Below are 26,462 nucleotides of genomic sequence, written 5' to 3'. Positions count from 1 at the left end.
CAGCGGCGGAGCTCCAGCGCGCATGCCCAGAGCCCGCTGCGGCCAAGACCCGCAGGCGCCCGGGGTGGGCAGCCGGCGGCGCGTGCTCGGCGGGGGCGGGGCCGCATGCGCGCGTGCGCAGAGTGGCCCGCGCCCTAGTCGCACGGCGAGCTGAGGAGAAGCGGCGCGGCGGGCGGAGGTGGGTGCGCGGCCGGCGCGGCGGGCGGGGGGGCGTGACGGCCCGGCGCGGGGCCAGGTCGCCGGCTGTCACCGGGGAGGGGGCGTGCTGAGGGATGAGACGTGGTGCACGGCTGCGGGGCCTCCGTCCCAGGCGGGGCGCGGGGACCGGCCGCGGCGCGGGCCGGGGGTCCGGAGCCGGCTCGCCTCGGGCCCGGGGCCGTCCGCCTGGCCGTGCCCACCATCCCCAGCCGGACCCCGCGGACCGAGCGCCCGGCGGGACGCGACGCGGGGCCGGGGTCGACCTCGGCCCCGCCGGACCCCCACCCCGGGGGCAGGGCCGGGACCCCCCCCCCCCCCCCCCCCCCCCCCCCCCATCAGCCGCGTGGTGGGCGGCCGGCCCAGGGCAAAGCGTCGGAAAGATCTGTTTCTATGTCAGTCTTTTCTCGGGGCACTTTTCCGGCTCTGCGGGGGTAGGAAGTCCTCTTCTGGGCTCGAAATTGCAACAGATTCTCTGATAACGTGCTGCCCTTGAAGACCTGCAAGTGCTTTCTTCCGGGCCCTTGGCTTGCTCCAGGATGACACGCCCGCCCACCTGCCGCTCGTGTGTCTACCCAGCCTGGGAGCCCTTGGTGGGGCTGCTGTGCCAGGCAGCAGCTGTCCCTCAGGCCTCAGTAGGAAGCATTTCCCCAGGGCCCCGGGCGCTGTGCTTTCTGAGCCTTGAGTAAGCACAGCTGGAGGTCGGGGATAGGCTGCACCTGGTCACGGTTTTCTTTGGGCAGGGGTGCTGGTGGCCCATTGAGAGGTTTTCATTGATGACCTCAGTGCAGGAAGAGTTGCTGTGGGTCTCCTTGATTGGCACTCGCTGGGCTGACATTAAAGGCCAAAGGTTGCCTAAGAGCCACCTCGGCTATGGGGAGGCACAGTTGGACAGTAAGATTAGCCTCGTGCCCAGGAGGCGCAGGCTGGGTGTCTGATGCTCCCATTCCGGTGTTTCCCCGGCTTCTGATTCCTAGCCAGGAGTCAGGCTCCATCTTTGTTCTCTGTCCCTGGCACATAGCAGCCACTTGTAAATGTTTGCTTCACTGTTTTGGAGACAAGCTTGCAAGTTCTTCTCATTTTAAGGGATACAGGCTGGTAGAAACAAAGCCAGATAGGAAAGATGAAGAAATCCCACAAAGGTTTGACAGTTCCCTGTAGTCGGTGGTGTAACCCCTGCATGCACTTCCTTTCATGCTGGAGGTCGGCCTGCATCTAATCTTCTCAGCCCTCAGATAAAGCCTTTACTCGAAGTGCTTATCGGATGACAAGTGCTCTGTTTAGAAGCTGGTCTCTCCCTGTGGATGGGGCAAGAGCCATGTCACATTCATCTTTGTCTCTTATTGTCTGGCATGGGATGGGTGGGGGGGCGCGGGGGGTGTCTCCGAAAGGCTGTGAAATGACCAAGGTGCTAAAACTAGTTGCCAGTGGTTTTCATCTGGCTTAAGGGTGACCTTCGGGGACCATAGACGTCATCTAGGCAGGCTTCTCATAACAGTCATAAAATTCACCCCCCCGAAGCTTCAAGTTCACGGGCAGGTGGGCCTCGCGGGCTTACACTGACCGCTGCTGCCAGGACTGTCCAGCGGGTCAGGTGATCTTGGGCACACTGTGTTGGTGCCCATTCTCCTTAGAGTCTGAGCCAACCTCAGAAGACAAATCTAAGTGTTTGCTTTGAGATGCTTTCTGCTTTAAAGTACATAAGAACAATGAAGCAGGTTATAAAAATGCACTTAACATTCACCCTGTTCAATGTTTTACCTGCTGAAGCATACTTTTCCTGTTATGACAACTCTGCTCATGGAAGAAAAGAAGTCCTTTCCGATTCAAAGCAGCAGCTTCAGTGGCTGTTTCAAGTGTCACTTTCCAAATGGAGATAATATCAAAGGAAACAAACGGACTAAAAAAAAAAAAAAAAAAAAAAACCAAAACAGGCACTTTATGAAGAATCCACTTGAATTCTTTATTCGGTGACTTTCATGAAGCTGTCAATACAAGTTTACCGAAGTCGTACTTCACACGAGGAGGCCGTGTGCCCAGGTTCTGTGGCTACAGAGTTGGGTGGTCAGCGCGCCCACAGAGGCGGACAGGGGCTTGCGATGGAAGGAGAGGAGTAGCCTCCCACTGGCCTTTGGTAGGGACCCTTGAGAAGGACGTGAGCTACATTTTGGAGAACGAAGAGATGATAGATGGGGCAAGTCTGCACGAGGGAAAGAGGCTTCTAGGCGAAAGGGCAGCGCGTGCATGCGTGAGGTAACAAGGGCACAGGTACCTCGCAATCTGCTGTTGCAAGAAGGGCGGTGGGGAATTGGGTAGGTGGGGCGCAGAGACGAGCGCAGAGAAGCCAGGGAAAGCAGGCCGGCGGCAGGTTGGGAGAGCCCTTGGGTTCCTGGCCCAGGTGGGAATTTTACCCTGAGAGCGGTGGGAAGCCCCCGGTGGCTCTTAAGGCTGTGGGTGACTGATCAGGTTGTGTTCTCTATGGGTGACCGGGTGTTGGTGGCCATGGTGGGTTGACGACGGGCTGCATGGAGTTGGAAGCTGCCCATGTAGTGAGACCCAGCACAGAGGAAGGGTGGTGGGGGACAGAAAGGAGAGCGGGGCCCTGGGACAGATGGCTGCAGGGCTGGGAAGGGCCAGGGAGAAAGGCGTAGGGAACACTCCAAGATTGGATGACAGCATTTGGCACTGCCGTGCCACGCTCAGAGGGTGCCGGAAGGAAGCTGTCTTGGGGGCAGGTGATGACTTTCAATTTGGAGATGATGCTGAGCTTGCCAGTAGATAAGACTTCCCGGTGGCAGGTGGGTGTATGTTTTTCTAGAGCCAGAGAGAACGTCCAGGCTCCGGCGCATTTTCGGGACTCCCTCCAGTGGTGCCGAAGCCACGCGGACTGGGGCGGCCTCCCCAGGAGAGTGTGTGGAGTAAGCAAGAGAAGATGGCAGCCTGGAGGCACCTGGTGTTTTCTGTCCGTACGGCAGAGGGGAGGTGACGTGACATGACGTAATTCAAGTCCCATCCATAAGTCCTTGCCTTTTGGGGTCTGGGAGCAGGATAGCGGGCTCTTTCTGTCACAGAGCCCCAGTTTGTTGGTTAGAGTAAACAGCTACATGTGAGATGCCAGAGGTGCAAAGGCTATGATTGATTCCAAGGGCCTTCCTGGTGTATATTTGCCTTTGGGGAAACTTCCAGATTGTCACCCGTCTCAAAAGACCTTGTTTCTCTCCAGACCAAGGATTGGTCTTCTCAGAACATTCTAAACGGTTAGGTCTCTGAGAAAAAAAACAAAACAAAACAAAAAACAAACCCCGTTTTCTAACCACAAAGTATGCCGGAAAAAGTGTTTTTCAGAACCAGAGATGCATTCAAAGTTACGGAATTCTCAGGGTGCCCCTGCTGCCCTTCTGGGACCCCGGTTTCTGTGTGGTACATCAGCAGTAGCAGCAAGCAGGACTTCGGAAAGACTCTATTGAGGATGCAGAGGGCAAGTGTGTGGTGCTCCCTCCCATCTTCCTCCCACGCCAGGGGGCTGAGAAGGGGAGAGGGTGGGGAGAGGCCGATGTTGCAAAAGGAGCCCCTATCTGCCCTCAGGCGGCATGTGGCCCCGCAGGGCTGGGCTGGCCTGGCCTTTGCATAAGTGCACAGGGGGCTGTTAGCTGTGATCTTTGTCTCTGAGGAACATGCTCCTCACTTAGGGCACCTGTGACAAAATCTCATCGTGTTCTGTGCTGTTCTGTCCCCAACTGCCTGGCCGTGGGACCTTATCAGTCTCCCCTGAGCATTGCACCAGGATGCTGGCAGGGGTCACGTGCAACACTCACGGATTGCCCCTCCATCCCACCCAAGCCTGCTCTCCCCTTTCACAGGTGATCCAGAACACATTGTGCCTGGCTTGGCGTGTTTCCCATAACCTGAAACTGTGTCTGCCTAATTGTTACACACACACTTTTAATTGGGAGACCCCACGTGGTGAGGGTTGTCTTTTACCTCCTGTTACCAATAAATGCCTTACTGTTAGTATTCTAAATGTAGCCTCTTATCTGCTCCCACCCAAAGCCCGGCCTCACCTCTCTGTCCTTTAGCCTTTGCTTGTATCATTTTGCCTGCGTTCCCTAATCCTCTTCAGTGATTGCTTGTCCAGCAAGGATCCTTCTAGCGTTCACATCTTGGTAGAGCTGCCGGCCGTAGAAGGATCCAGGTATATGGCTTAATTCCTCCTGCCTGCAGCATTTTTCCTTGCCCTTCTGGCCGCCCCCTCCCTCCACTGTCCAGCACAGGGGAGCAGCTGCCTCCCAGTGAATCCCAGGCCTCGTTTTCAGGCCCTGTGGCTTCTTGGAGCCTGTATGGCTGGGCTGCAGAGCTGTCTTGTCATCCACACTGTGAGTGGTGAGCCCCGGCCTGCCGAAGGGCTCCCTGACCCCCAGTGGCTGTGTTCTCTGAGGCCGCTTCCTGGGCCAGGGCCGCCTCCTCTCTCAGGACCCAGCTGAGGTCCCAGAGCCTCTGTGCTTGGGTGGGTGTGATCAGTCCTGTGGTCCCACAGGCAGAAGCTCCCCGAGAATTTGCATCTTTGTACTCCAGCACCGGGTGCTCTGGAGGCAGGAAGTGTTTCAAATGCCTATTTCAGTGATTGTACCTGCAGGACTCCCTCTTCCCCCAGCTTTGTTGTCAGATCTAAAAATACTTGCTGAGTACCTGCCTAGTGCCCAGCTGTCAGGGCCACGCCTGTGGCAGGCACGGTGCTAGGAATTCAGACCAGTCAGGATTCTGAGGCTGCTGACAGGCGAGGCTCTCCTCTCCTGCTTCTTACTCTGTGCGGCTGGCTGATTTACCGTGTGCCCCGGGGGTGTTTTCCCAGACCTACTGTTGGGAGAACCCTGTTTTGCTCAGAAGATAAAGATCCTGAATGAGCAGAGCCCCATTCCAACCTCAGGCCCTGCCTGTGGGCACACCAGACCAGGCTGGGGGAAAGGTGTTTTGCCCATAAAAGGGACACAGGGAAGCGGTTGGAGTGGCTGACAGGGACCTGTTCCGTGTCCCATGCCCTAGGCTCAGGTGCCATTGGGAAGACCTGCATTTGAACTTGTGCCTGGAGACCGGCCGGCAGGCCAGCCAGCTGTGCTGAGACTGAACGCCTCCTGACTGGCCACACCCCTGGGCCTGGCACGCGCCCTCCATTGTGTGATGCAGCAGAGGGCCCGCTCTCATGTTCCCCAGTAACCGGCTCCCGGGGGTCGCTGTGGAATATGCCAGTTGCCATTAGTATTTGCAACCCCCCATGTTGTGCTTCAGGGCTGCGGCAGAGCACGGCCCGCTCTCCGGTAATGTGAACATGCCTGCTGGGAAGGTCACATGCGGACAAGTTGGCAAACGCTCCCTGTTGTTATTATTTAGAATTAAATTTTCTTCTTGGGCCAAAGCAGTTTGGGATTTTTGAGTCTCCCTGTTTCTTTCTCCTGTTTCCTCCTTCCGGGGACCCCTGGGTGTGGTGTGAGGTCCCCAGGTTCACAAATCACCATGTGTTAGAAGAGCTGGACTCATAAGCAGGTCATCACAACAGCGCGCCGATATCAGCTGAAAACAGCTAAAAACGTTTTGTGCAAGGAGGGGTTGAGTTCAGCGAGGGCGCCCTGGGGCCCTGGCTGGGAGGCCAGGGAAAGCCGGGAAGGAGGGAGCATTTGGGGCCAAGGCTGCGAGCAGATTGGTGTGTCCTGCTTTGTCTCCTTCTCAACAGGGCGTGTGCCCGGCCCGGTCCTGGTCCTGCGGGGAGGGCGCGGCCCTGGGAGGCTTTGAGGCGCAGGCCAGAGCTGAGCCACGCTGCTGGTGTGGAGGGCACGGCAGTGGAGACGGTCAGAAAAGCAGTTGGAGGTACAGGACTTGAGCTTACAAGAGGATTTCAGGCCGAGAAGAGTGTGGACCCCGCGAAAGCCACATTTAAGAGACGGGTGGAGGAATGGTAGCGGGAGCTGAGGAGGGAGGAGGGAGGGAGAGGAGAGCTGAGAGCAGTGGGGTCACCCATGTGTGCCTCAGGGAGATAAGGACCCAAGGGTGTCCTTGCAAGATGGGAGGGGTGGGCACACCCTGCTCTCTGCAGAAGCTTGACTGGGAAGGAAAGAAAAAGGAGACAGAACTGGAGCAGCACAGGGGCCCTTAAAGCAGAGAGGGGGCGCTAAGGATGCAGGTGACTTGGGGTGCCCAGGAGGTGAGATCCAGGACCCCAGGTGGGGGATGCAGACTGGGTGTCAGGTGGAGAGGGGACACGGCGGGAGGGCGAGGGCCACGGGCAGGTGTGACGCCGTCAGCTAGTGTGGGGGTAAGAGGTGCAGGCCAGGCGGCGCTGAGGGCCGTGACCCTGGTGGCATGGTGTGCAGGGCCGACTCGTCCTGTGGGTGTGCCTGGCGCCTGAGCCTAGCACAGGAGGGGTTCGGCTGAGTGGGTGAGGAAGGGAAGCCAAGAGGGGCTGCCAGGTGAGGGGAGATGGAGTCACGGTGCGTGGGGGTGGGGGAGCCAGCAAAGAGCTCTTGGATGGGGCCCTGAGAGGAGCATGTTGGTGACACACCGTCTCTGGGTGGAGCCGTTTCAGGGCTGACCAAGTTGTGGAGGCAGTGTCAGAGAGCCAAAGGCTTCTAAAGTTGGAGATCATCAAGCCAAGGGTGGGTACTCTACCCTCTCATGCCCTACAGTGAAGGCTTTGAGCTGGGGCGAGTGGTGTTGGGCCGGGTCGAGAAGACACCAGACAGTGGGGTGGGGTCCGGGGAGAGCCCAGATAGGGGGGTCAGGTCTAACCCAGATGGAGGGGGCAGGGTCCGCGGAGAGCCCAGACCGAGGGGTTAAGGTTCAGGGGAGCCCCCTGCTGTCTGGCTAGAAGGACGAAGGTACATGTGGGGAGAGGATGATGAGGTGGGTGCTGTGTGTCACAGACAAGTTCCAGAGCAAGAAGAGAGGTGGGAGTTGGGGGTGTGTGTGAAAGTGGGGCAAGCACAGTAAGGGAATGTGGGGGATTGGTGGCTGTGGTTACCCCAGTCGGCGACACCATCCCCACCAGCCATCTGCAGAATCCAGAGTCCTCCTCCAGCCGAGGGCTCAGATGGGGAGATGAGCGTGCCCCACCCAGGTTCCCGACGGCCGGCAGCTTTGTCCCTGGGGCCTCCAGCAGATCGCTGGGGGTGGAACAGGGCGTTTTCTTGGCCTCCCCGCAGATGAGTGGGAGGACTGGACCTCATGAGGAAGTCAGATTTGACTCAGACATGAAAAGAATGTTCCAGAGTAGTGGGAGACGGTGGTCATCACCTGCCTTGGAATATGCTCTGCTCTAGGCCAATCCCCGCCCCTTCAGGTTGCGTGAGCCAGACAGCCTTGGGGACATGTCCCGACCCCCCACCACCTCCCCCCTTCCTTCCCTGGAGGCTCCACATGCCATGCCTACCATTCCTGACTCACTGGTGCCCTTACCCTTGCAGGCTGCTCCACCAGCCCTGCGCGTACCCAACGCCCCGTGACTCGAGCTTCCCCTCCCACGCAGTTGTCTTCCCTGCCTGGCCGGTGGCCTCTGCACTCGGAGCATCTCAGTCTCAGGCAGCAAGCGCATCCCGTAATGGTTCTGGGTTTCTGGTCCAGACACCCAAGGCGGGGCTGGAGAGGGACAGTGTCACCTCTGCCTGCCTGGCTGCTGCCAAGAACGTGTCGAGGGACTCCCGGTTCTGCTGTGCCCTGGCCTTTCTGCAGGCTCCACCTGGAGAGAACAGTGATCTCTAAGGCTGAGGGGCCACCTAGGGGTGGGGACAGCACTGAACTCCCCTTGGGACACTGCCTGGCAAAGGAAGCAGTTCCCTGTCATGTGGAGCTCCCTAGGCCCGGAACCGAGCACGTCACTGGCCCTCCCTCCCTGTCCCGTGGTCCTGTTCTCTCCTGGGGGTCCGGGCATGCATGCACGCACACACACATGCACACGCATGCACGCACGGCTGGGGCCACAGCCTCCTCCCTCTCTGTCCTTTATTTCCTGGTCCTGCTCCCTGGACAGATGTGGGGTTGCTCAGGTTGTGGAGGAAGAGCTGAGACACAGCTGTGACAGCAGCGGCACAGCCACCCTGCCCTCTGCACGGTGACTAAGGCCCAGTTGGCCCAGCCCTGCAGCCTGAGCTGCGGGGGCTGGGGCTGGGTCCAGTAGGAGTGGGTCGGGGTCCTGGTGAGTGCCTGCCTCCCTTGCTCTGCCAGCTCACTCCTGCCTTGGGCCGGGTTCTCTGTCTGTTGCTTGGGTCTCTGCACTGGGTCACGTCTTCTGGTCCACCCGGCATTCCCCATCCTCACTGGCTGCCCTTATCACACCCCTTCTCATGCCTCTTCTCTGGACTCTGCCCTCCTTCCTCGGGCACCAGGGGGATTTTTCCACCATGTGGATCTGATCGGGGCACCTGGACAGCTTGGTTGGTTGAGCATCCAACTCTTGGTTTCAGCTCAGGTCACGATCTCACACTGGATGGACTCGAGCCCTGCGTCAGGCTCTGTGCTGACATGATGGAGCCTACTCGGGATTCTCTCTCCTCTCTCTGCCCCTCCCCTGCCCTCAAGTGTGCGCTCTCTCTCTCTCTCTCTCTCTCTCTCTCTTTCTCTTTCTAAATAAACTTTTGAAAAAGCGGCTCTGGGGGCACCTGGGTGGCTTAGTCGGTTAAGCATCTGACTTTCACTTAGGGCATGATCTCGCGGTTTGTGGGTTCGAGCCCCGCATCGGGCTCTGTGCTGACTGCCAGCTCAGAGCCTGGAGCCTGTTTCAGTCTGTGACTCCCTCTCTCTCTGACCCTCCCCTGCTCACGCTCTCTCTCTCTCTCTCCTAGAAATAAATAAAACATTAAAAAAGAAATTAAAAAAAAAAAAGTGGCTCTGATCATGCCACTTGCTTAGACTCTCCTAGAGCTCCCCCTTGTGTGGGGTGACGTCCAGTCTCCTAGTGCAGGTGGCACACAAGGCCATCGGCCGGCCCCCTCTTATCCCACCTCTGGCCACCCAACACCACCTGCCTCAGTCTCCCCTGTGTGCCTGTCCCCATTCCTGCACCTGGGTGACTCCCTATCTTTGTACACCTGGGGTGCCATTGCCCCTTCTGCTGTGCTCACGTGAAGTCCACATCTTGCCTTGGCCACCTCCCCTTGCCCCGCCTGGCCTCTCACGGCACAGAAGAGTCATCTCAACACAAATTTGTCAAAGGAATAAAAGTTTGGGGCAAGGGGAGCCACGGTGGTGGGCTGGGCCCCCGGGAGGCACGGCCCGGGAGGAGGGTACAGTGCCCAGTGTTGTTGAGTACTTATGATGGGGTCACCCAGACTTCACGTGCACGTCTGTGTGTGTCTGGGAAAACCATGTCCCCCACCCAAGAGGTGAGAAATGCAGAGGCCTCATGACTCATCAGATCCTGGTGGTGACCGGGACAGCAGCGAGACCCTGAGAAGCCAGCCCTGTCCGTGCATCCAGGTGACTATCCACCCCTGAAGTGGGAGGTGCGTGGTGGGCACAGCGGGGTCACGGGGAGCGCCCCGGAGGCTGACAGACCTGGGATGGTCCTCCTTGTATGGGGGATTTAGGGGCACCTCTCTGTGCCCGCTTTCCTCATCCATAACATGGAGCCAGTCCCCACGCCGTCGACTTGTCCTCAGGATTAAGAGAGATAGGAATGCAAAGCGGAATCGGCTGGCAGCCAGCGGCTGTGGTCCCCACGGATCGGGGTGGGACAGGTCCTACCTGATAGGTGGTGCCAGCAGCTTGCTCCCGGGCCTCTCCTGCCCCCCATCCCTCCTGCCATGTCTGCTGTCCCCTCTCACCCTGCTCCTGCCTGCAGGGCCACCACATACCTGACAGAGCAGGTTCGGGGCACCTGGGCTCCTCCACCCCAGGCCGGCACCTTCTCTTCCTGTTGCCCTGGAGGGCAGAGTCGCTATGGACTCCATGGACCCCGTGAAAGTGTTGCCTCACAGGAGCTCCTTCCCCGGGAACGGCCACCCTGGCCCTGGGACCCGTGGGGAGGGCTCCCCCCCCACCCCCCACCTCCCCACTGTAGCGGATCTCACCAGAGCCTGATGTGAACTTGACTTTGGCGTACCCAGGATGGTGTACATGGCCCGAGGGTGCAATGGTCACCACGTCGGGAAGGGGAACTGGATCGAAGTGTAGCAAGATAATATTTGGGGGAAATAGAGTTCACTCGTTTCCACCGAGAGTTCTGTTTTATTTTTGTTTAAGAAATCCTTGCTTCCTATGTACAGATGGCCTGAACTCTGAAAACAGGCTGGTGTGTGAGGGAAAGAGAAGTGAGATCACTGGGAGAAGGCGCTTGTAGGGATGGGAGAAGCATGCCATTTGGAGGGACTGTCCCTGGAGAGAGAGAGCAGGGGGCTTGTGTGGGGGTCTGGGAGAACCTTCCGCACAAGGAGGAGCCATACTTGGGCCCCTCTGCAGGACTGATCAAGTGCTGGCCCACCAGGTCCCTGTCACTCCCCAGATGTCCTTGAGCCTGTGCCAGGCCAGGCGACCCTGTGGAGCGGTAATGAGAAGCCCTGGGGACATCTGAGCTGCCCCACGTGCCAAGCTAGGCGGAGTGCTTTCTCTGAACAGCCTTAGTTAATCCTCACAACAATCGGCTTGGCACATCCGTTGGATCCCCTCCCTTCCCTGCTTCCAAGAAAATCCAAACTCCCCTCCGTGCACGATCCGGCCTCTGGATGTCTCTGCTGCTCTTCCCCTTGCTTGCTGTGCTCTGGCCGCACAGACGCCCCTGTCTTCCTGGAGCACACTGGCCTGGCCCCGCCCCGCCCCCAGGCCTGTGCACTTGCTCTTCTCAGAGGTCTTTCCTCTGCCCTCCTGGCTGCTTCCTTCTCGTCACTTCACCTCGAATTGGGAGAGGTCACCATGATCACCCTAATAAAGTGGCTGTCACCCTCCGTACGTGATGTGTCCCCAGCTGTCTGAGATGATCACTGTGTGCACTTCTTGTGAGTCTAAAGGATAATGAGTGGAATTCTTTCTGTTTTCCTCGAGTTGCAGAATTGCAGACTAGGCCCAGAACCCGAGGACAGGACACACAAAGTACTTCCCTACATTCCAAAGTCAGGGAGCTGCAGGCAGCTGAGCCCAGCCTCCTCCCACAGAGAGCCAGCCCCGCCCCCACCCCCCCCTGCAGAGAGTTGGGGGGTGGCCTTTAGGTGAGTGCAGTGTTAGTGGTGAAAAAGCATTCCCTCCCTCCTCATCTGGAGGCCCAAGGAGACTGGTGTTCCAGGGCCCTGCCGGCCGTCCCCCCCGGGCTGCCAGGGCACGTATGAGCGGCAGCGAGAGCGAGCGGGGGTGCACGGTGTCACTCACACCCCAGTGGACCCTGAGGGTGAGCGGGGCCTGGTGGTGCCGCATGAGGTGCGTGGTATCATTCGGTTCTGTTTGATGCGCTGGCTACCCTCCTTTGGGGTAAGAGGCATGGCTTCTATGAGGTTCGGGCAAACAAGTGACAAAGCTCAACTTGGGAAGCAGTATCGTGTCCCGCATAAGCCTCTACCTCCCTCCTCCGCCCCTGACCGCCAGGTACAGATGTGGGATGTGGAAACCTGGGGAGCAAATGTAGCCTGTTTCCTGCGGTGGGGGGGGGGGGCTTGGGGGTGGGGACATGGTGGCTTCAAAGCCGACCTCCAGAGCATGATGTTCTCCTTGATTCTTTTATATTTTTGGACTGTCTCCACCCCCTGACGTCCCCCTCCCCACACAAACTTAAACGGTGTGGTGTGGCTGTGAACGAGTGTATCTGTCAGTCTAAGGAAAGGGCTTTGCAGGATATGCACTAAAATGTGAGTAATGATTATCTTTAGGTAGAAGAGGGGGGACGATTGGGGGATAACAGAAACAGGACTTGACATTTTTGTTCTGTGCTTTTGTATTATTTGCCTTTTTTTGTTTAAAAACAACAACTAAGAAAACTACCCTGGATCTGGTTTGGTAGATGCCTAAAGAGGTCACCACAAACCTTGTTTGCCCGGCCCCAGAAATGCCAAGGTCTCTTTCTGGGTGAGGACCTTAGGTGTGAGGGTCCAGGGAGTGCTTTGGGGGGGTCTCCTGAACATGTCCTTGCCTGGGAGCCCCTGAACTCAGGGCGTCCCTGGGCTGCCTGCCACGACGAACCAAACCGTGTGTCTGCCTCTCGCTGAAGGTCCTTCTGAAGGAACTCGGTAGGTGCGATGATGGTTCTGGAGTTTCCAGTTTAATATTCAACCCGGATGTGAGGCCAGTTGAGTGAGGATTGGTGCTGTCCTGCCCGGCTCTTGTTCTGTTTATAAACATGTTTATTGCCCCCAGAGGGAGCTGCTGCTTTCCACGCAGACAGGGTGGGCCTGGGGTCCCCTTCAAAGGGTAATAGACTCAGAGCCTAGAATGGGGGATTGAAACCCTGGAGGTGGGACACCTGGCTGGGTCAGTGGGAAGACCGTGCAACTCTTGATCTTGGGGTTGTGAGTTTGAGCCCCACGTTGGGTGTGGAGATGACTGAATGAGTACCTACGTACATACAAAGATATAGGCAGTGTGCACGTGGGGGCTGTGGCGTGCAGCCTGGGTGTGGCTCGGGGGGTGTTCCTGGCTGCTTTCCCACCCAGGACAGAGCAAATGTACAGGCTCCCATTAAAGCTTCCTTTTTCCTGAGGAGGGAGGCTCCAGCCCAGCCCCACACGGGGTCCTGCTGTGGACGAGGCACTTCCAGTGGGACGTGTTCAATGGGTGTCGTCACAAAACCTTAGTTAGTCTTCCCTACGGGGAAGCGTCTATAAGACCGGAATCAGGGCACCTGGGGTGCTCAGTCGATTAAGCGTCCAACTGCGGCTCAGGTCATGAAATCATGGTCTGTGAGTTCGAGCCCCTGCATTGGGCTCTGTGCTGACGGTGAGGAGGCTGGAGCCTGCTTTAGATTCTGTGTCTCCCTCTCTCTCTGGCCATCGCCTTCTTGTTCATTTGTTTTCTCTCTCTAAAATAAATAATAAACATTAAAAAATTTTTGAAAAAAACCCCTAGATGAACCTTAAGGGCATTATACTCAGTGATATAAGCCACTCACAAAATGACAGAAGTGTATGATTTCACTCTTAGAGTTGTTGCCTTGGTAGAGACAGGAAGGAGAGGGTGGGCACCAGGGGCTGGGGGAGGGGCGTCCATGCGTCATGGGGACAGAGGTTCAGCTCCGGAAGACGAAAGAGTTCTGGGGATGGATGGCAGTGAGGGCGCAGCGTGACTGCGCTTAATGCCACAGAACTGTAAGCTCGGGGATGGTGACCTGGTCGTTCTTACCTGTGTTTTCCCTCAGTGAGAAAAAGCGCCCTGCACTGGGGGCCTTCTCACACACACAGGCCTTAGCCTATAATTCTTTAATTTCCACTCCGCATTCTTAAGGTATTATTTCTTTCTGTATTTTCAGATGAATGTTACAGGTGCAAGAGAAACTGGAGCGATCTGGCCGTTTACCGAAACTTGCTGAAGCAAACCAACCCTTGTGACCTCTGTGGGTGTTTGTACCGTCCCAGGCGGAAAGGCTAGTCTGAGGTACGTGGGCAGACGCCGCACCGGGCTATGCCGAGCACAGTAGGGCTCTGGCAAAAGCAGATGTTAAATCGTGGTGTCCTGAGTGGTAGACTTCGTCCACGCGCAGTCTCCGACGGCACGCCTTCCCCATTCGTAACGTCCGCCTGGACCTCAGTAGTTGCCCATGAGGGAGAGACAGCACCCGACCCCCCAACGTAATACTTCTGACTCGTGTGGACCCAGCAATGTCTTAATTTTGAAGTGGTGACACTCCCGTGTCTTTCTCCGCCCTCCCGTTTACTCCCCAGCTGTGATTCTCTGGAGGGCCTCCCTGAAACTCAGCTGGCATTTCTAGAGAGTTAAGGGCTGGCCTGTGGGTTGTGACCCAGGGACGGGCAGAGCAGGTGCGTGGCCCAGCTGTAGAGGCCCGGAGCCTTGGGGGGACGGAGACGGAGCAGCTTTGACTGGCTGGGGTGCTCTTGTGCAGCGGCCCCCCACCGGTGCCGGTGGGAGGGGGCCAGGGGCCCGCCCACCGTGGTGGGGAGTTATCGTCAGCAGCACCTGGTCGGCTCGCCCTTCTGGGGCCTTAGGCTTAGCCTCCCGTTACTCAGAATCGGTGTGACCTGCTCTGGTAACTGCAGAAAAGAAGCTTACTCCAGAGCTCATGGTGATTTCTCGAAATATTCACTTATCTTTTTTATTTTTTTTAATGTTTATTTATTTTGAGAGAGAGAGAAAAAGGGAGAGTGAACAGGGGAGCAGAGAGAAGAGGAAACAGAAACTAGGCAGCTCCAGGCTCTGAGCTGTCTGCGCAGAGCCCGATGCAGAGCTCGAGCCCAGGGACCTGAGCCGACACTAGCAGCCGGGCGCCCTTCCACTTACGTGGGAGCCCTTCTCATACTTCATAGAAAGATGAAAACAAAAACGTGCTCTTTAAAATGTGAACCATCGTATATGGTTAATGTATAACATACACATACATTAAGCGTGACTTCTAATCCGACAGGAGACGGGATGGCAAGCAGGTCAGCAGCACAGCCTCGGAGAGGGGGCTGGGGGATTTAGCTGCTCCGCGCCCCTCCTGGCAGCCTGTGACCCACCCCCCTCCTGGCGCCCCCCACCATGGACCCCCCGGGGTACAACTGCTTTGTGGACAGAGACAAGATGGACGCCGCCGTGCAGGACCTGGGCCCCAAGGAGCTGAGCTGCGCGGAGCTGCAGGAGCTGAAGCAGCTGGCCCGCCAGGGCTACTGGGCCCGCAGCTACGCCCTGCGGGGCACGGTGTACCAGCGCCTGATCCGGGACATCCCCTGCCGCACGGTCACGCCGGACGCCAGCGTGTACAGCGACATCGTGGGCAAGATTGTGGGCAAGCACAGCAGCAGCAGCCTGCCCTTGCCCGAGTTCGTGGACAACACGCAGGTGCCCAGCTACTGCCTGAACGCGCGCGGCGAGGACGCTGTGCGCAAGATCCTGCTCTGCATCGCCAACCAGTTCCCGGACGTGTCCTTCTGCCCCGCCCTGCCCGCCGTCGTGGCCCTGCTGCTGCACTACAGCACAGACGAGGCCCAGTGCTTCGAGAACGCCTGCCGCATCCTGGCCTGCAACGACCCCAGCCGGAAGCTGGTGGATCAGAGCTTCCTGGCGTTCGAGTCCTCCTGCATGACGTTCGGGGACCTGGTGAACAAGTACTGCCAGGCGGCCCACAAGCTCATGGTGGCCGTGTCGGAGGACGTGCTGCAGGTCTACGCGGACTGGCAGCGCTGGCTGTTCGGGGAGCTGCCCCTCGGCCACTTTGCCCGCGTCTTCGACGTCTTCCTGGTGGAGGGCTACAAGGTGCTGTACCGCGTGGCGCTGGCGATCCTCAAGTTCTTCCACAAGGTGAGGGCTGGCCAGCCGCTCGAGTCAGACAGCGTGAAGCAGGACATTCGCAACTTCGTCAGGGACATTGCCAAGACCGTGTCTCCAGAGAAGTTGCTGGAGAAAGCATTCGCCATCCGCCTCTTCTCCCGGAAGGAGATTCAGCTCCTGCAAATGGCCAACGAGAAGGCTCTGAAGCAGAAAGGTATCACCGTCAAGCAGAAGAGGTAGGCAGGCCCCTCGGGGCCTTGTGTGTGGCCGGCCCGTGGGTAGGCGAGGCCCACGCAGGGCAGGGCGTGGGCGGGCTGCCTCCTGGGACCAGGGGCCTGAGCTGGTCCTGCCAGGCTCTTGGTCTGCCTCCTGGCAGCCCGCCCTGCACGGATAGGAAACCCCAGGAGGGGCCGGGGGCCTTCTGGCTACAGCCATAGGCTGCTCAGACAGCTGTGGGTGCAGAAGGTGCAGGGAAGGTCCCGCCCTCAGGGACAGGGCTGATGGACGGGCCGATGGATGCTGACTGTGGAGTCAGAAGGCCCGGCCATGGGCCCGGCTGACTGTCCCGGATCATTTCAGAGCAGCCCCTGCTCTGTGCCCCCACCCCGGTTCTGGGCTCCCTTGCTAGCTGTTCTCGTGGCTGCTGGGTATGCCCCCCTGCCCTGGGCACCGCACCTGGGAGCCCGGCCGGCAGGGGCCCACGGTGCCCCGACAGCGTCTCAGCGCGACCGAGCCCTAGGTGTGGAGGCCGTTCTCCAGGGCCGAAGGCTGGTGCGTCCTGGCCATCAGTACTTGCCACTAACCTGTCCTTGTCTGTTTTCTTTTTCTTCCTCTTCTCTGTGTCCGTTACTTCCTCCTGTTTTTCAGTGTTTCACTTTCTAAAAGGTAGGTCTGGAAATGACATCTTCATGCCTGGCTCTCCTCCATCTCCCATCCTGGCTGTCCGAGGCCTGGCTGCTTTCTCTGGCTCTCGGGGCTGGGTTTGGCAGCGCTGCCTTAAACCCTGGCTGCTCTTCAAGCTCTGTCTGTCTGTCTCCTCAGCTGCCTCAGTTGTGCTGTCTGTTGGTGCTTGGCTGGCTCTGAGGCATTGTCTCGTCAGAGGGGCTCACTCCGTGTCCCCATTCATCAGTGAAGACAAGCCTTTGTCCCCACCCAGGCTGAGAGCTCTCCCCTCGGTAGCTGGTGGGAGTGGGGCTCCAGGGCTCAGCGCCATCCCCTCGTTCCTGTTTCCTCCTGAATAGAGAAGCGCCCTTCAGGCAGAGCTCACACATGAGGGTCCGCATCTCCCAGGCCGGGGGTGGGGGGGCGGGGGGCGTGGTCAGGCCTGCCCGGCTGTGCTCTGAGCCCTCCCTGCTCTCCCCAGGCAGTTTGTGCACTTGGCGGTGCACGCGGAGAACTTCCACTCGGAGATCGTCAGTGTGAAGGAGATGAGAGACATCTGGTCGTGGGTCCCTGAGCGCTTCGCCCTCTGCCAGCCCCTCCTGCTCTTCTCCTCGCTGCAGCATGGGTACAGCCTGACCAGGTAACAGCCAGGAGCCTGGCACGGGCCCCGAGGCACTGGCTCCCGGGGCCTGACACACAGGAGGACGAGCCAGCTGTGGAGCCGCCCCAGAAGTAGGGGTGGTGTCGGGATGGGCCCTAGATCTACCTGCCTCTTCCTGGGGGGCCCTAGAATTGGGAGCCCCTTTGTCTGGGCTTCTCTTACCCCCAGGCCACCCAGACTTCGGGGGTCACTGCCCTGAATACACAGCACAGATCCAGGCTCCTGTGAAGGTGTGATGACCCGGGAGGCGGAACGCCCACACAGGGGCTTAAAGAATCCTGGCCCAGGAAGACGTGTGGCAGTAGGGCCTGGACCCCTGCTGCCCAAGCCCACTCAGCTCCCCAGCCGGGCCCAGAGCGTTCCGGCGGGGCCCCCTCCGGGCCTACTGCCTCCCGAGGCAGCTCTGCCAGGTCCGGCCCCAGGTGAGCCTCAGATGGCAGGTGGCCTCAGAAGTTTCTGGCTCGGGTCACAGGTGACCCTGCAGAGGTGACATAGGCAGGCTGTCCCAACCCACGTGAGTGTTAACGGCATAGCTGGAGACACATTCTCCTGGTCCTCACCTCTTTGCTGCATGGGAGGCCTGCCATGGGACAGCCAGGCTGGGCCACCAGGGATGCCATGCAGGCTCTGGGCACTTGGTGCCACCACGATGCTGTGTCTGGCTTCTTTGCACACGTCCCTGTCTCCCGCGAGCTCAGGCTCCCAGGCACCTCCACGCTTTCCTAGGGCAGGGACCTGTTCCTTGGGTTTTGCTTCCCCACAGCTCCTGGCACGTGGCTGTGCCCACTGAGGACTGTCCCCCATGCAGCTTTTTCCCCACATGGTAGCAGCATGGTCGGTCCTGGCCAGCTGACTGCTCAGCCCTCGGGCCACCAGGCCTGGGCTCTGTCAGCTGAGAAATGTCTAGGCCAACGTGCTGCCAGGTCCTTGGCCACCATGCCTGGTCCCCAGGAGATAAGGATACACAGTTCCCAGGCCCGTCTACCCCAGACAGCCTGGGCTTCTCAGATGCTGTGGTGCCAGGTTGCTGTGACCAGAGGTGGCACAGAGGAGGGACGGAAGGCTGGTGTGTGTGGTCTTTGCCCCCAGGTTTTATTTCCAGTGTGAAGGACACGAGCCCACCCTCCTGCTCATCAAGACCACGCAAAAGGAGGTGAGGAGGGGCCCTTGTGGCTAATGAGCCTTGGTGGGGGGGTGCTCCCCTGAAGCTTCTACCCAGGCTTCCTGCTCTTAGGGATGCAGAGTGGAGCCCCCCTCCCTCCACAGAGAGGTGAATCCAGCCTCTCTGTCTGACCCCCATCCGCCAGGCCCCTGCTGCGCAGCCTGGTGGCACGGAGCCTGGCTTCAAGGAGCTCGCCCTGCACGATTACCTAGTGAGCAGGGCCCTGACTCCACCCCAACAGGCGGTCTCTGGCCCTGTCCTTTGCTCAGTGTCCTGAGGTGCCCAGGGAAGTCCTATGTCCTATGTCCTCCTCGGGGCGTGTACCGGCGGCAGAGGCTCCTTGTTCTGTGGCTCCCAAACCTGTGTCCGTGGGAGCTGTAGGCCCCTCGCCCCATCCCAGGTTCCGTGTCTGGGCTCCCAGGAGGGGCTGGGCGTCTGCGCTCTATCAGGGGACTCACTGTCACACGCTGCGGGCGAAGCCTGCAGTCCCCCCAGGACCGAGTGTGCTGGTGGAACCGGCACTTTGCCGGCTGGCTGGGGGTGGGGGAGCACTCCCGAGCAGGGCCACCTCCTGGAAGCTTCTATGTAAGGGGCATCCCTGGGATTGATGCTCAAAGTCAGAGTGTGGAAATGGGCTCATTCCATGCTTGAGGGCCCAGGAGGGAAACAAGAATATCCCAAACATGCTGATGATGGCAGAGGCAGCCACCCAGCCACCCTCACCACCCGCCCCATGCCCTCCAAACTCGGACCTCCCCACACCACTGTCCACCTCTAGCCTTTGCCCTCGGGTGCACCAACAGCGCCCCCTGCAGCAGTGACCCCCACGGACCCCCCCCTGGCACTGACCCCCATGGCCCGCCAGCACTGACCCCCACGGCCCCCAGCAGTGATTCCCATGGCCCCCCAGCACTGACTCCCACAGCCCCCCAGCACTGACCCCCATGGCCCCCAGCAGTGACCTCCACGGGCCCCCCAGCACTGACCCCCATGGGCCTCCAGCAGTGATCCCCATGGCCCCCCAGCCCTGACCCCCACGGCCCCCAGCAGTGACCACCATGGGCCTCCTAACACTGACCCCCACAGGCTCCCCTGGCAGTGACCCCCCATGGCCCCCCAACACTGACCCCCACAGGCCCCCAGCGGTGATCCCCATGGCCTCTCAGCACTGACCCCCCAGCCCCCAGCAGGCTCTGAACGCGATGCTCCTGCAGGCAGGACCCAGCTCACACCACAGGCCTTTCTCCTCAGGTGTGTGGGGCTTACCTGTCAACAGACTGGAGTGAGAGAAACAAGTTTGGAGGCAAAGTGGGCTTCTTTGGGACCGGAGAGTGCTTCGTGTTTAGAGTGAGTCCGGCGGGGGGGCCCGCTCACGAGACCCTGCCATCCACTCCTCAGTGACCCCCCCCCACAGGGTGCACCCCCCACCCCGTTGCCTTCTTGTTTGTGATCCGTCGACCGCACGGGCAGGCCTTGTCTGCCCAGCGCAGCCGGCTCGCAGCCCGGGCCCCGTGAAGACTGGTGGGGGGCGTGTGCCTGGGACTCACGCTGTCCTTCCGCCCTCAGCTGCAGCCTGAGGTCCAGCGCTACGAGTGGGTGGTCATCAAACACCCGGAGCTGACCAAGCCGGCGTCCTTGGAGGCCACGGCCGCTCCATCCTCTCTCGGCCGCCCCCCGTCCTCAGACCCTGCGGACCGCCTCTCGCCCTTCCTGGCTGCGCGGCACTTCAACCTGCCCTCCAAGACGGAGTCCATGTTCATGGCTGGGGGCAATGACTGCCTCATCGTAGGTGGGCGCCTCTCTGCACCCCGGTCTGGGCTCCTGCCTGCCCTTGGTCACAAAGACTGGGAGACCGGTGTGAGGTCGTGGCAGGTGCCTCACGTGGGAGACAGGCAGAGGAAGAGAGCTGGGGCGAGTGGGAGGGGGACGGGAGGGTGCGCGGCGGGGGCCCTGGCCAGGGGGACTGAAGGCCAGCCCTGTGGTTTTAGAGAAGTCTCTGGCAGGGCTGGGGCGGGAGGCCTGGGGGACTCGCCCCTTCTGAGAGGGGCTGCCAGGAGCACGCAGAGAGCCTCTGGGGGCAGTGCTGCACAGAGGCGCAGCCACTGACTGCAGCATCCCACAGGTGGAGGGGGCGGCCAGGCGCTCTACATCGATGGGGACCTGAACCGGGGCCGCACCGGCCACTGCGACACTTTCAACAACCAGCCCCTCTGCTCTGAGAACTTCCTCATTGCCGCTGTGGAGGCCTGGGGCTTCCAGGACCCGGACACCCAGTGATGGGCCTGCGCACATGGGGACGGAGCTGTCACCGTAGGGTGGGGCGGGGCAGTGGACCCCTCTTCGTGGGGCAGGTAGTAAAGGAAGAACCCTCCCCACGTGGTGGGCAGCATTGCGGTGCAGCCGGGGCTCTGGTGCTGGGCCAGGAAGGGGTGCCCGGGCCTTGGCTGGCCGAGCCCTGCCCTACCCTACCCAGACCTGCGCAGTCGCTTGGCCTCCGGCTGGGATCAAGCCCTGGTTCTCCTCTGTGGAGGCATCCCGTGCTCGTGGCCTGGAAGGAGCTACATCTTGCAGCCCCTGGGTCTTTAGTCCCTTGGGGCAGAGACGGGGACTGGGAAAGGCAGAAGGAACCTTCCGGCAAGTGTGGGTCCATGGCGCCCCCTGCTGGGGACTGTTAGCAGAGCCCGGAGGCCGCCACCTGGTGGGCTGCTGGAGGCCTCCCAGGGGAGACAGACGCCCTGGGGGCTGCCCACGTCCCTCTCCCCCTCCCACTGCCCACGGCTTCCAACCCAGTGCCCTCTTCCCACGCTGGCCTCCTGGGGCTTCCTCTTGGACACGAGCCGCAAGGTGAAAGGGGCGGGCGCAGCGGGCGCCAAGCTCTGGGCCCCTCCCCGGGGAGGGAGGCCCGGATGCTGCAGGGCTTCGAGGACCTTCCGGGGCCTGGTTTCCGAGCCCGAGGCTCTTGCGAGGCCTCGCTGTGGGTTCACGCCTAGAGAGGCCGCCCAGGATGGGCCCGGGGGCCTCTGCTGCTGACCCCAAGCCCTCTGGCTCCATTCCCACGGGCTTGCCCAGCGCAGTCCGGGCCTCTGGGGGCTTCGTCAGCCCTCCTCCTCTCTGCCGGGGGGCCTCCTCCGCGCCCCCGCGGTCCCTGCGGTGGTCCCAGGACCCCGTCCAGACTCCTCAGCGTGGCATGCTCGTCTTTGTCCGTCCCCACAGGCCCCAGGCTGCCAGGGCCGCCCCCTCCCAGACCCTTCCCGTGCGGCGCCGTCACCACCGGGCCCTCCGTGCGCCTCTCGCAGCCCCGTGCTCGGCCGCACGCCCTGTGCTTCGTGCCCTGGTGCTGCGGCCTGTCCCCTTCCCCGTCCCACCTGGCCCCGCACACGCCCTGCAGACCGTAGGTGCCACTGGGCGCTGCGGGGAGTGGCCTCCCATCCCCTGCCCTCCCTCAGCTGGTCCTGAGGGCCTGGCACCCGGTGGGGGGGGGGGGGCAGACAGCCATGTGGGGGCTGTGGCAGCCTGGGCGACAGCTGCTTGGGCCCTGGCCCCCACGTGCCTGCAGCCGGCTTCTCGGTGTCGCCACACATCATGCCTCTGCCGTCTCCATCTTGCTTTGTCCTCCTGTGGGGCACTGGTTGTCCGCTGCCCGCACCCCAGTCGTCTCTGAGCTGGGCCACCGTGGTGTCGGGAGCCCGGTGCGGCTTCGGGCAAGCCTGCGAACCTGCCTGGAACTCAGTTTCCCCAGCTGTAAATGGGGCCAGTCATCCTGCACCGCTGGGCCTGCTGAGAGGCTGTGAGGGGGACTGTGTGAGTCTCTAGAGAGAGGAGAGGTGCTGGGAGGCCGTGTCACCGCTCACCCCCCCCCCCTGCAGCCCTTGTCCCCTCCCTCTGAGCCCCCACAGCCCTGCTGGGGCACCAACTTTGGTGTTCATTAAACACGGTCTCGTTACGTGAACTCTGAGGGTCCAAGTCTGGTCTCTTCAACCAGAGGGGCCTCCAGGGGCTCCCCTGGGCGGGCCACCAAGTGGGGTGCTGCACGCTCACGACGCCTGCATCATCAGTGGAGTGTTGAGGGCCTTTGAATACACCCTACGTGAGCCACTGGGGGTATGTCAGAGCACAGTTTGCACGGCTCCCTCTGCAAACTTCTGGAGCCTGGGGAATTCTTTTGCTGCTGAGTGAGTCTGGAGGATTGTCTGTGGCCGCCCTGAGGGTCTTGCCTGGCCCTCGCAGAGACCCAGCTGCAAGGGAGATTCCTCCTGCCGCACGAGGTCTCTCCCTACGGGGGTGAGGTCTCTGCGCACGCGCTGTGCTCAGTTTCTAGCGCTTTCACTTCGGCTCCCGAGCTGTCCTGCTGAACTGAAAGGTATGTGTGATTATTACCTTCATTTTTAATTTTTATTTATTATCCTTGTTGTAAGATATCAGGTGTTCCCAAATAGGACATGTTTTGTTAATATTCTCTATTATTTCTTCTTGATTACCTAGAATTAGCTTTTGGCGTTAAAAATAGTCAAATTTTTATGGAATTGCATGATCTGTTATCATTCGTTTTTCTATAAACATTTAAAAGTTTATTTTGAGGGGTGCCTGGCTGGCTCAGTTGGAAGAGTGCGACTCTTGACCTCAGGTTCGTGAGTTCAAGCCCCACATTGGGTGTAGAGATTACTTAAATAAAACTTAAAAAAAAAAAAAAGGAAAGAAAGAAAGAAAAGAAAACAGAACCTAGTTTAAATCAGTTCCCTGAGTTAATTTGTCGAAGTGGACTATATGCCTTTGGGGCTTCAGAGTATCCATTTTTCAAAAGTAACTTATAATTCAAGAATCAGCCATTTGTATTATGAATTTTTAGAGTTTTAATTGAATACTAATTGAAATTAGTATTCCAACTTCTCTTACTTTTATAAGCTGGGTGCTTGAGTTTTTGAGTTTTTCATGGCAACTTGTTACAGAAAATTCTGAAGATTTTAGGCTCTCACATTTCTTATCCATTTCCTGAAGCCATAAGGCCTGTATAGTGTCTTTCAGTATTTTATATTTCCTAGATTTGGGTTTTGTAACTTTTAATTTTGAAGTAATTTTAGATTTATGGAAGAGATCCAGAGGCAGTCCAGCGGGTTTCCATAGGCCCTCCCAGGCATTCACAGGCCTCGCACAGGACGTGTAGCCAAGCACACGTGAATATCGGTGTATGATGCTATTAACTAAACCACAGATATAATCAGATTCCTTGAGTTTTCCTGCAGTCCTTTCTCTGTTCCAGGAATAGATTTAATTTGTGTAGATATTTACATTTTTATTAAATCCAGGATGACTTCAGTATTCACAAGACTCAGGCTGCCTAGGTTTCCCACTCAGTTGAGCTTCCAACTTTGGCTCAGGTCATGATCTCACATTCTGTGACTTCAATCCCTACGTGGGGCTCTGCACAGACAGCATGGAGCTGCTTTGGATTCTCTGTCTCCCTCTCTCCCCCTCTCCCCCTCCCCCCCGTCTCTCTCAAAAATAAACATTAAAAGAAATTCACAAGACTAATACTGGTCAAAAAAATAAATTTGCACAGCAACGGTCTCAAACATGGATTCATATCTTGAGTGTTGTCCTTGCCCAAATGCCCTGTTGACGTGGGGAAGTTACCCGACGAAGCCAGGAGTACAGAGGACACGTCACGAGCGCTTCACGCTGCAGCATCTAAGGCAGAAACGTGTGGATCTTCACAAATAATCTGGTATAAAACAGAACTGTGATCTTCATTAGGTTAGTGTCCGATGTGCCCTGAAGTTAGGCACGGTGTCACGTGATTCGTTGCTAAAGATGAAATGCCTCATGCATTTGCAGACGTGCCCACTTGACCCGACTGCATGGAATTTGTTAACACTGTGCTTGGAGCCAAGGGAGCAAAATCGGTGGACACGTGGTCGTGCAGACACACTGACCCGTGACGTGACAGAGACACACCAGCTGTTAAAAACCTGCTTCAGCTTGCTGAATCCACAGGTGTGTTCCCTAGCTGCCCAGTTAGTTGGAGCACTTAGAAGCCATTTTAGTGTCGAGAAGCGCCCCTGACCTCAGGAGCCTGCAGGTCGGCTCTGGTCCAGGGACACCGTGGCCTGAAGCATGCTGACTGGCAGAGGGTGCATCTTGGCAAAAGCACGTGAGCTCACGATTAAAAAGGAGAAGGAGTCGTGTGGATAATTTTACCTTCTGCAGGGTGGTTATTGGCTGAAAAGTGGATTATCTGGCTCTGGAGCATCTGAATGAGTGTAACAAAGAACCGTGAGGCCCATTGAAAATACATTGGTGTTGGGGCGCCTGGGTGGCTCAGTCGGTTAAGCGTGCGACTTTGGCTCAGGTCATGATCACACGGTTCGTGGGTTCAAGCCCCACGCAGGCTCTGTGCTGACGGCTCAGAGGCTGGAGACTGTTTCGGATTCTGTGTCTCCCTCTCTCTCTGACCCTCCCCTGCTCACACTGTCTCTCTCTCAGAAATAAATAATACATAAAAAAAAAAAGACTTAAAATACACTGGTTTGTGGCAACCGAATGTATAGATTTGCAGCAAAGTTGGGAAAAGTGAAAATAAGGGATTTAGCAATGTGGTTGGTCAATGTTCATTTGAGCCCTAAATAAAATTAGTGAGAACTAATGGAACAACACTGAAATATTTGACATAAAAATGTGTCCCTGGTCTGGGGGATCGTGGGTGCGTCATCTCTGGGGATTACTACCTTGACATTGAGGAGGACGAGGAGGAGCTGGCATGAGGGAGGGTTACTCCCTTGACGGCAACTTTAAAAGCCACCTGGCCCCTCCCCCCTTGCCTGTCATCCGTGTGTCCAGTAACCACAGTTCTGGGTTAGCATTGGGACCGCATTGTCGGCACATCCAGCTCCCCCCACCCCCATGGCAGGATCCTGCAGGGAAGAGCCCTCTTGCCCGATTTCGTATTCGCCGGGGCCTAACTTGCTGCCTGCACGCCATAGAGGCCCGGAGAGTATTAGGTGAGTGGCTTAGGGTTGAAGGACGTTGTAAACCCTGCTTGGTGGAGACAAATGCTGAATGAGCCCAGACTGGGGGGAGGGTCCAGGGCAGACGATGCCCCCTTGTAGGCACCCTTTCTGAGCATGCGCGCCCCTTGCCAGGCTGGTGCCGGGCTCTGGCCGCACACCATCCGCAAGCTGTCAGCGCCGGCCTCTGGGCTCCCTCTCCCCATGATGGCGGTGGGTGTCGGGTCCTGACTGTACCTCGCTGCATGTTCTATAGGACATTTTAAATTTATTTTCTGGTTACTTTTTATTATTAAAAAATCCTGTCATTTTGTAAGCCCTAAGTTTTAAAAAGTAAGCTCTACACCCAGCATGGGGCTTGAACTGATGATCCAGAGATCAAGAGTTGTGTGCTCTACTGCCCCAAATATAAGCTGTAATTTAAAAAAAAATTTTAATGTTTTTATTTCTGAAAGAGAGCAAGAGAGCGTGAGCAGGGGAGGGTCAGAGAGAGAGGGACACACAGAATCTGAAGCAGCTCCAGGCTCTGAGCTGTCAGCACAGAGCGCGATGCGGGGTTGGAACCTATGAACGGTGAAATCATGACCCGAGCCGAAGTCAGACGCTTAACCGACTGAGCCCCCCAGGCGCCCCAGCTCTCTTTTTTTTTTTTAATTATAGAAGAAAAATCGCCTTTGCTCCTTCCCCTCCCTTGGCACTACTATGGTCCTGTTCCATCTCACCCCAGCCTCGCCGTGGCCACACGGAGCTCTTCTCCAGCCGAACCAAGAGAGCAGGGTGCCCTCTCAGCAGGTCGCCACTGTGGCTTAGAAGAATGGGACTGTCGGGGCACCTGGGTGGCTTAGTCGGTTAAGCGGCCGACTTTCGCTTAGGTCATGATCTCGCGGTTCGTGGGTTCGAGCCCCGCGTCGGGCTCTGTGCTGGCTGCCAGCTCAGAGCCTGGAGCCTGCTTCAGTCTGTGACTCCCTCTCTCTCTGACCCTCCCCTCCTCACGCTGTCTCTCTCTCTCCTAGAAATAAATAAAACATTAAAAAAAAATTTAAAAAAAAAAAAAGAAGAATGGGACTGTCCCCAGGGAGAAGGCACCCTGCGTGAGGGGCTTAGTTGTCTGCCATTTCCGATGTCCTTGGTAAGGCTGCTGCCGTCATCTCCAGACTCACTTCTTTCTTTGTTGAAATTG

At 58.4% G+C, this 26,462-nt stretch overlaps 1 protein-coding gene across 3 annotated transcripts; it reads left to right on the top strand.

Annotated features, from left to right (window-relative positions):
- The first annotated feature begins 140 nt into the window (after window positions 1-140).
- On the top strand, window positions 141-24,624 carry TBC1D24 (TBC1 domain family member 24). Of its 3 annotated transcripts, XM_039246836.1 has the most exons (12): window positions 13,410-13,460; window positions 13,622-13,746; window positions 14,732-15,812; window positions 16,444-16,461; window positions 16,940-17,098; window positions 18,209-18,272; window positions 19,533-19,628; window positions 19,848-20,070; window positions 20,404-22,641; window positions 23,839-24,003; window positions 24,114-24,272; window positions 24,486-24,624. In XM_039246836.1, exons 3-9 carry the CDS (start codon window positions 14,848-14,850, stop codon window positions 20,556-20,558), a joined length of 1,680 nt encoding a protein of 559 aa, XP_039102767.1. In that variant the 5' UTR covers window positions 13,410-13,460; window positions 13,622-13,746; window positions 14,732-14,847; the 3' UTR covers window positions 20,559-22,641; window positions 23,839-24,003; window positions 24,114-24,272; window positions 24,486-24,624. The 3 variants fall into 3 exon arrangements, with proteins under 3 accessions (XP_039102769.1, XP_039102768.1, XP_039102767.1); XM_039246838.1 differs by lacking the exons at window positions 13,410-13,460; window positions 16,444-16,461 and adding an exon at window positions 141-178; XM_039246837.1 differs by lacking the exons at window positions 13,410-13,460; window positions 23,839-24,003 and adding an exon at window positions 141-178.
- The last annotated feature ends 1,838 nt before the right edge of the window (window positions 24,625-26,462 follow it).

Source organism: Hyaena hyaena, unplaced genomic scaffold, assembly GCF_003009895.1.
Source record: "Hyaena hyaena isolate Hyena2069 unplaced genomic scaffold, ASM300989v1 scaffold_285, whole genome shotgun sequence".
Taxonomy (NCBI): domain Eukaryota; kingdom Metazoa; phylum Chordata; class Mammalia; order Carnivora; family Hyaenidae; genus Hyaena; species Hyaena hyaena.
The sequence above is the reverse complement of the archived record's forward strand: the minus strand, read 5'-3'. Positions and strand labels throughout refer to the sequence as shown.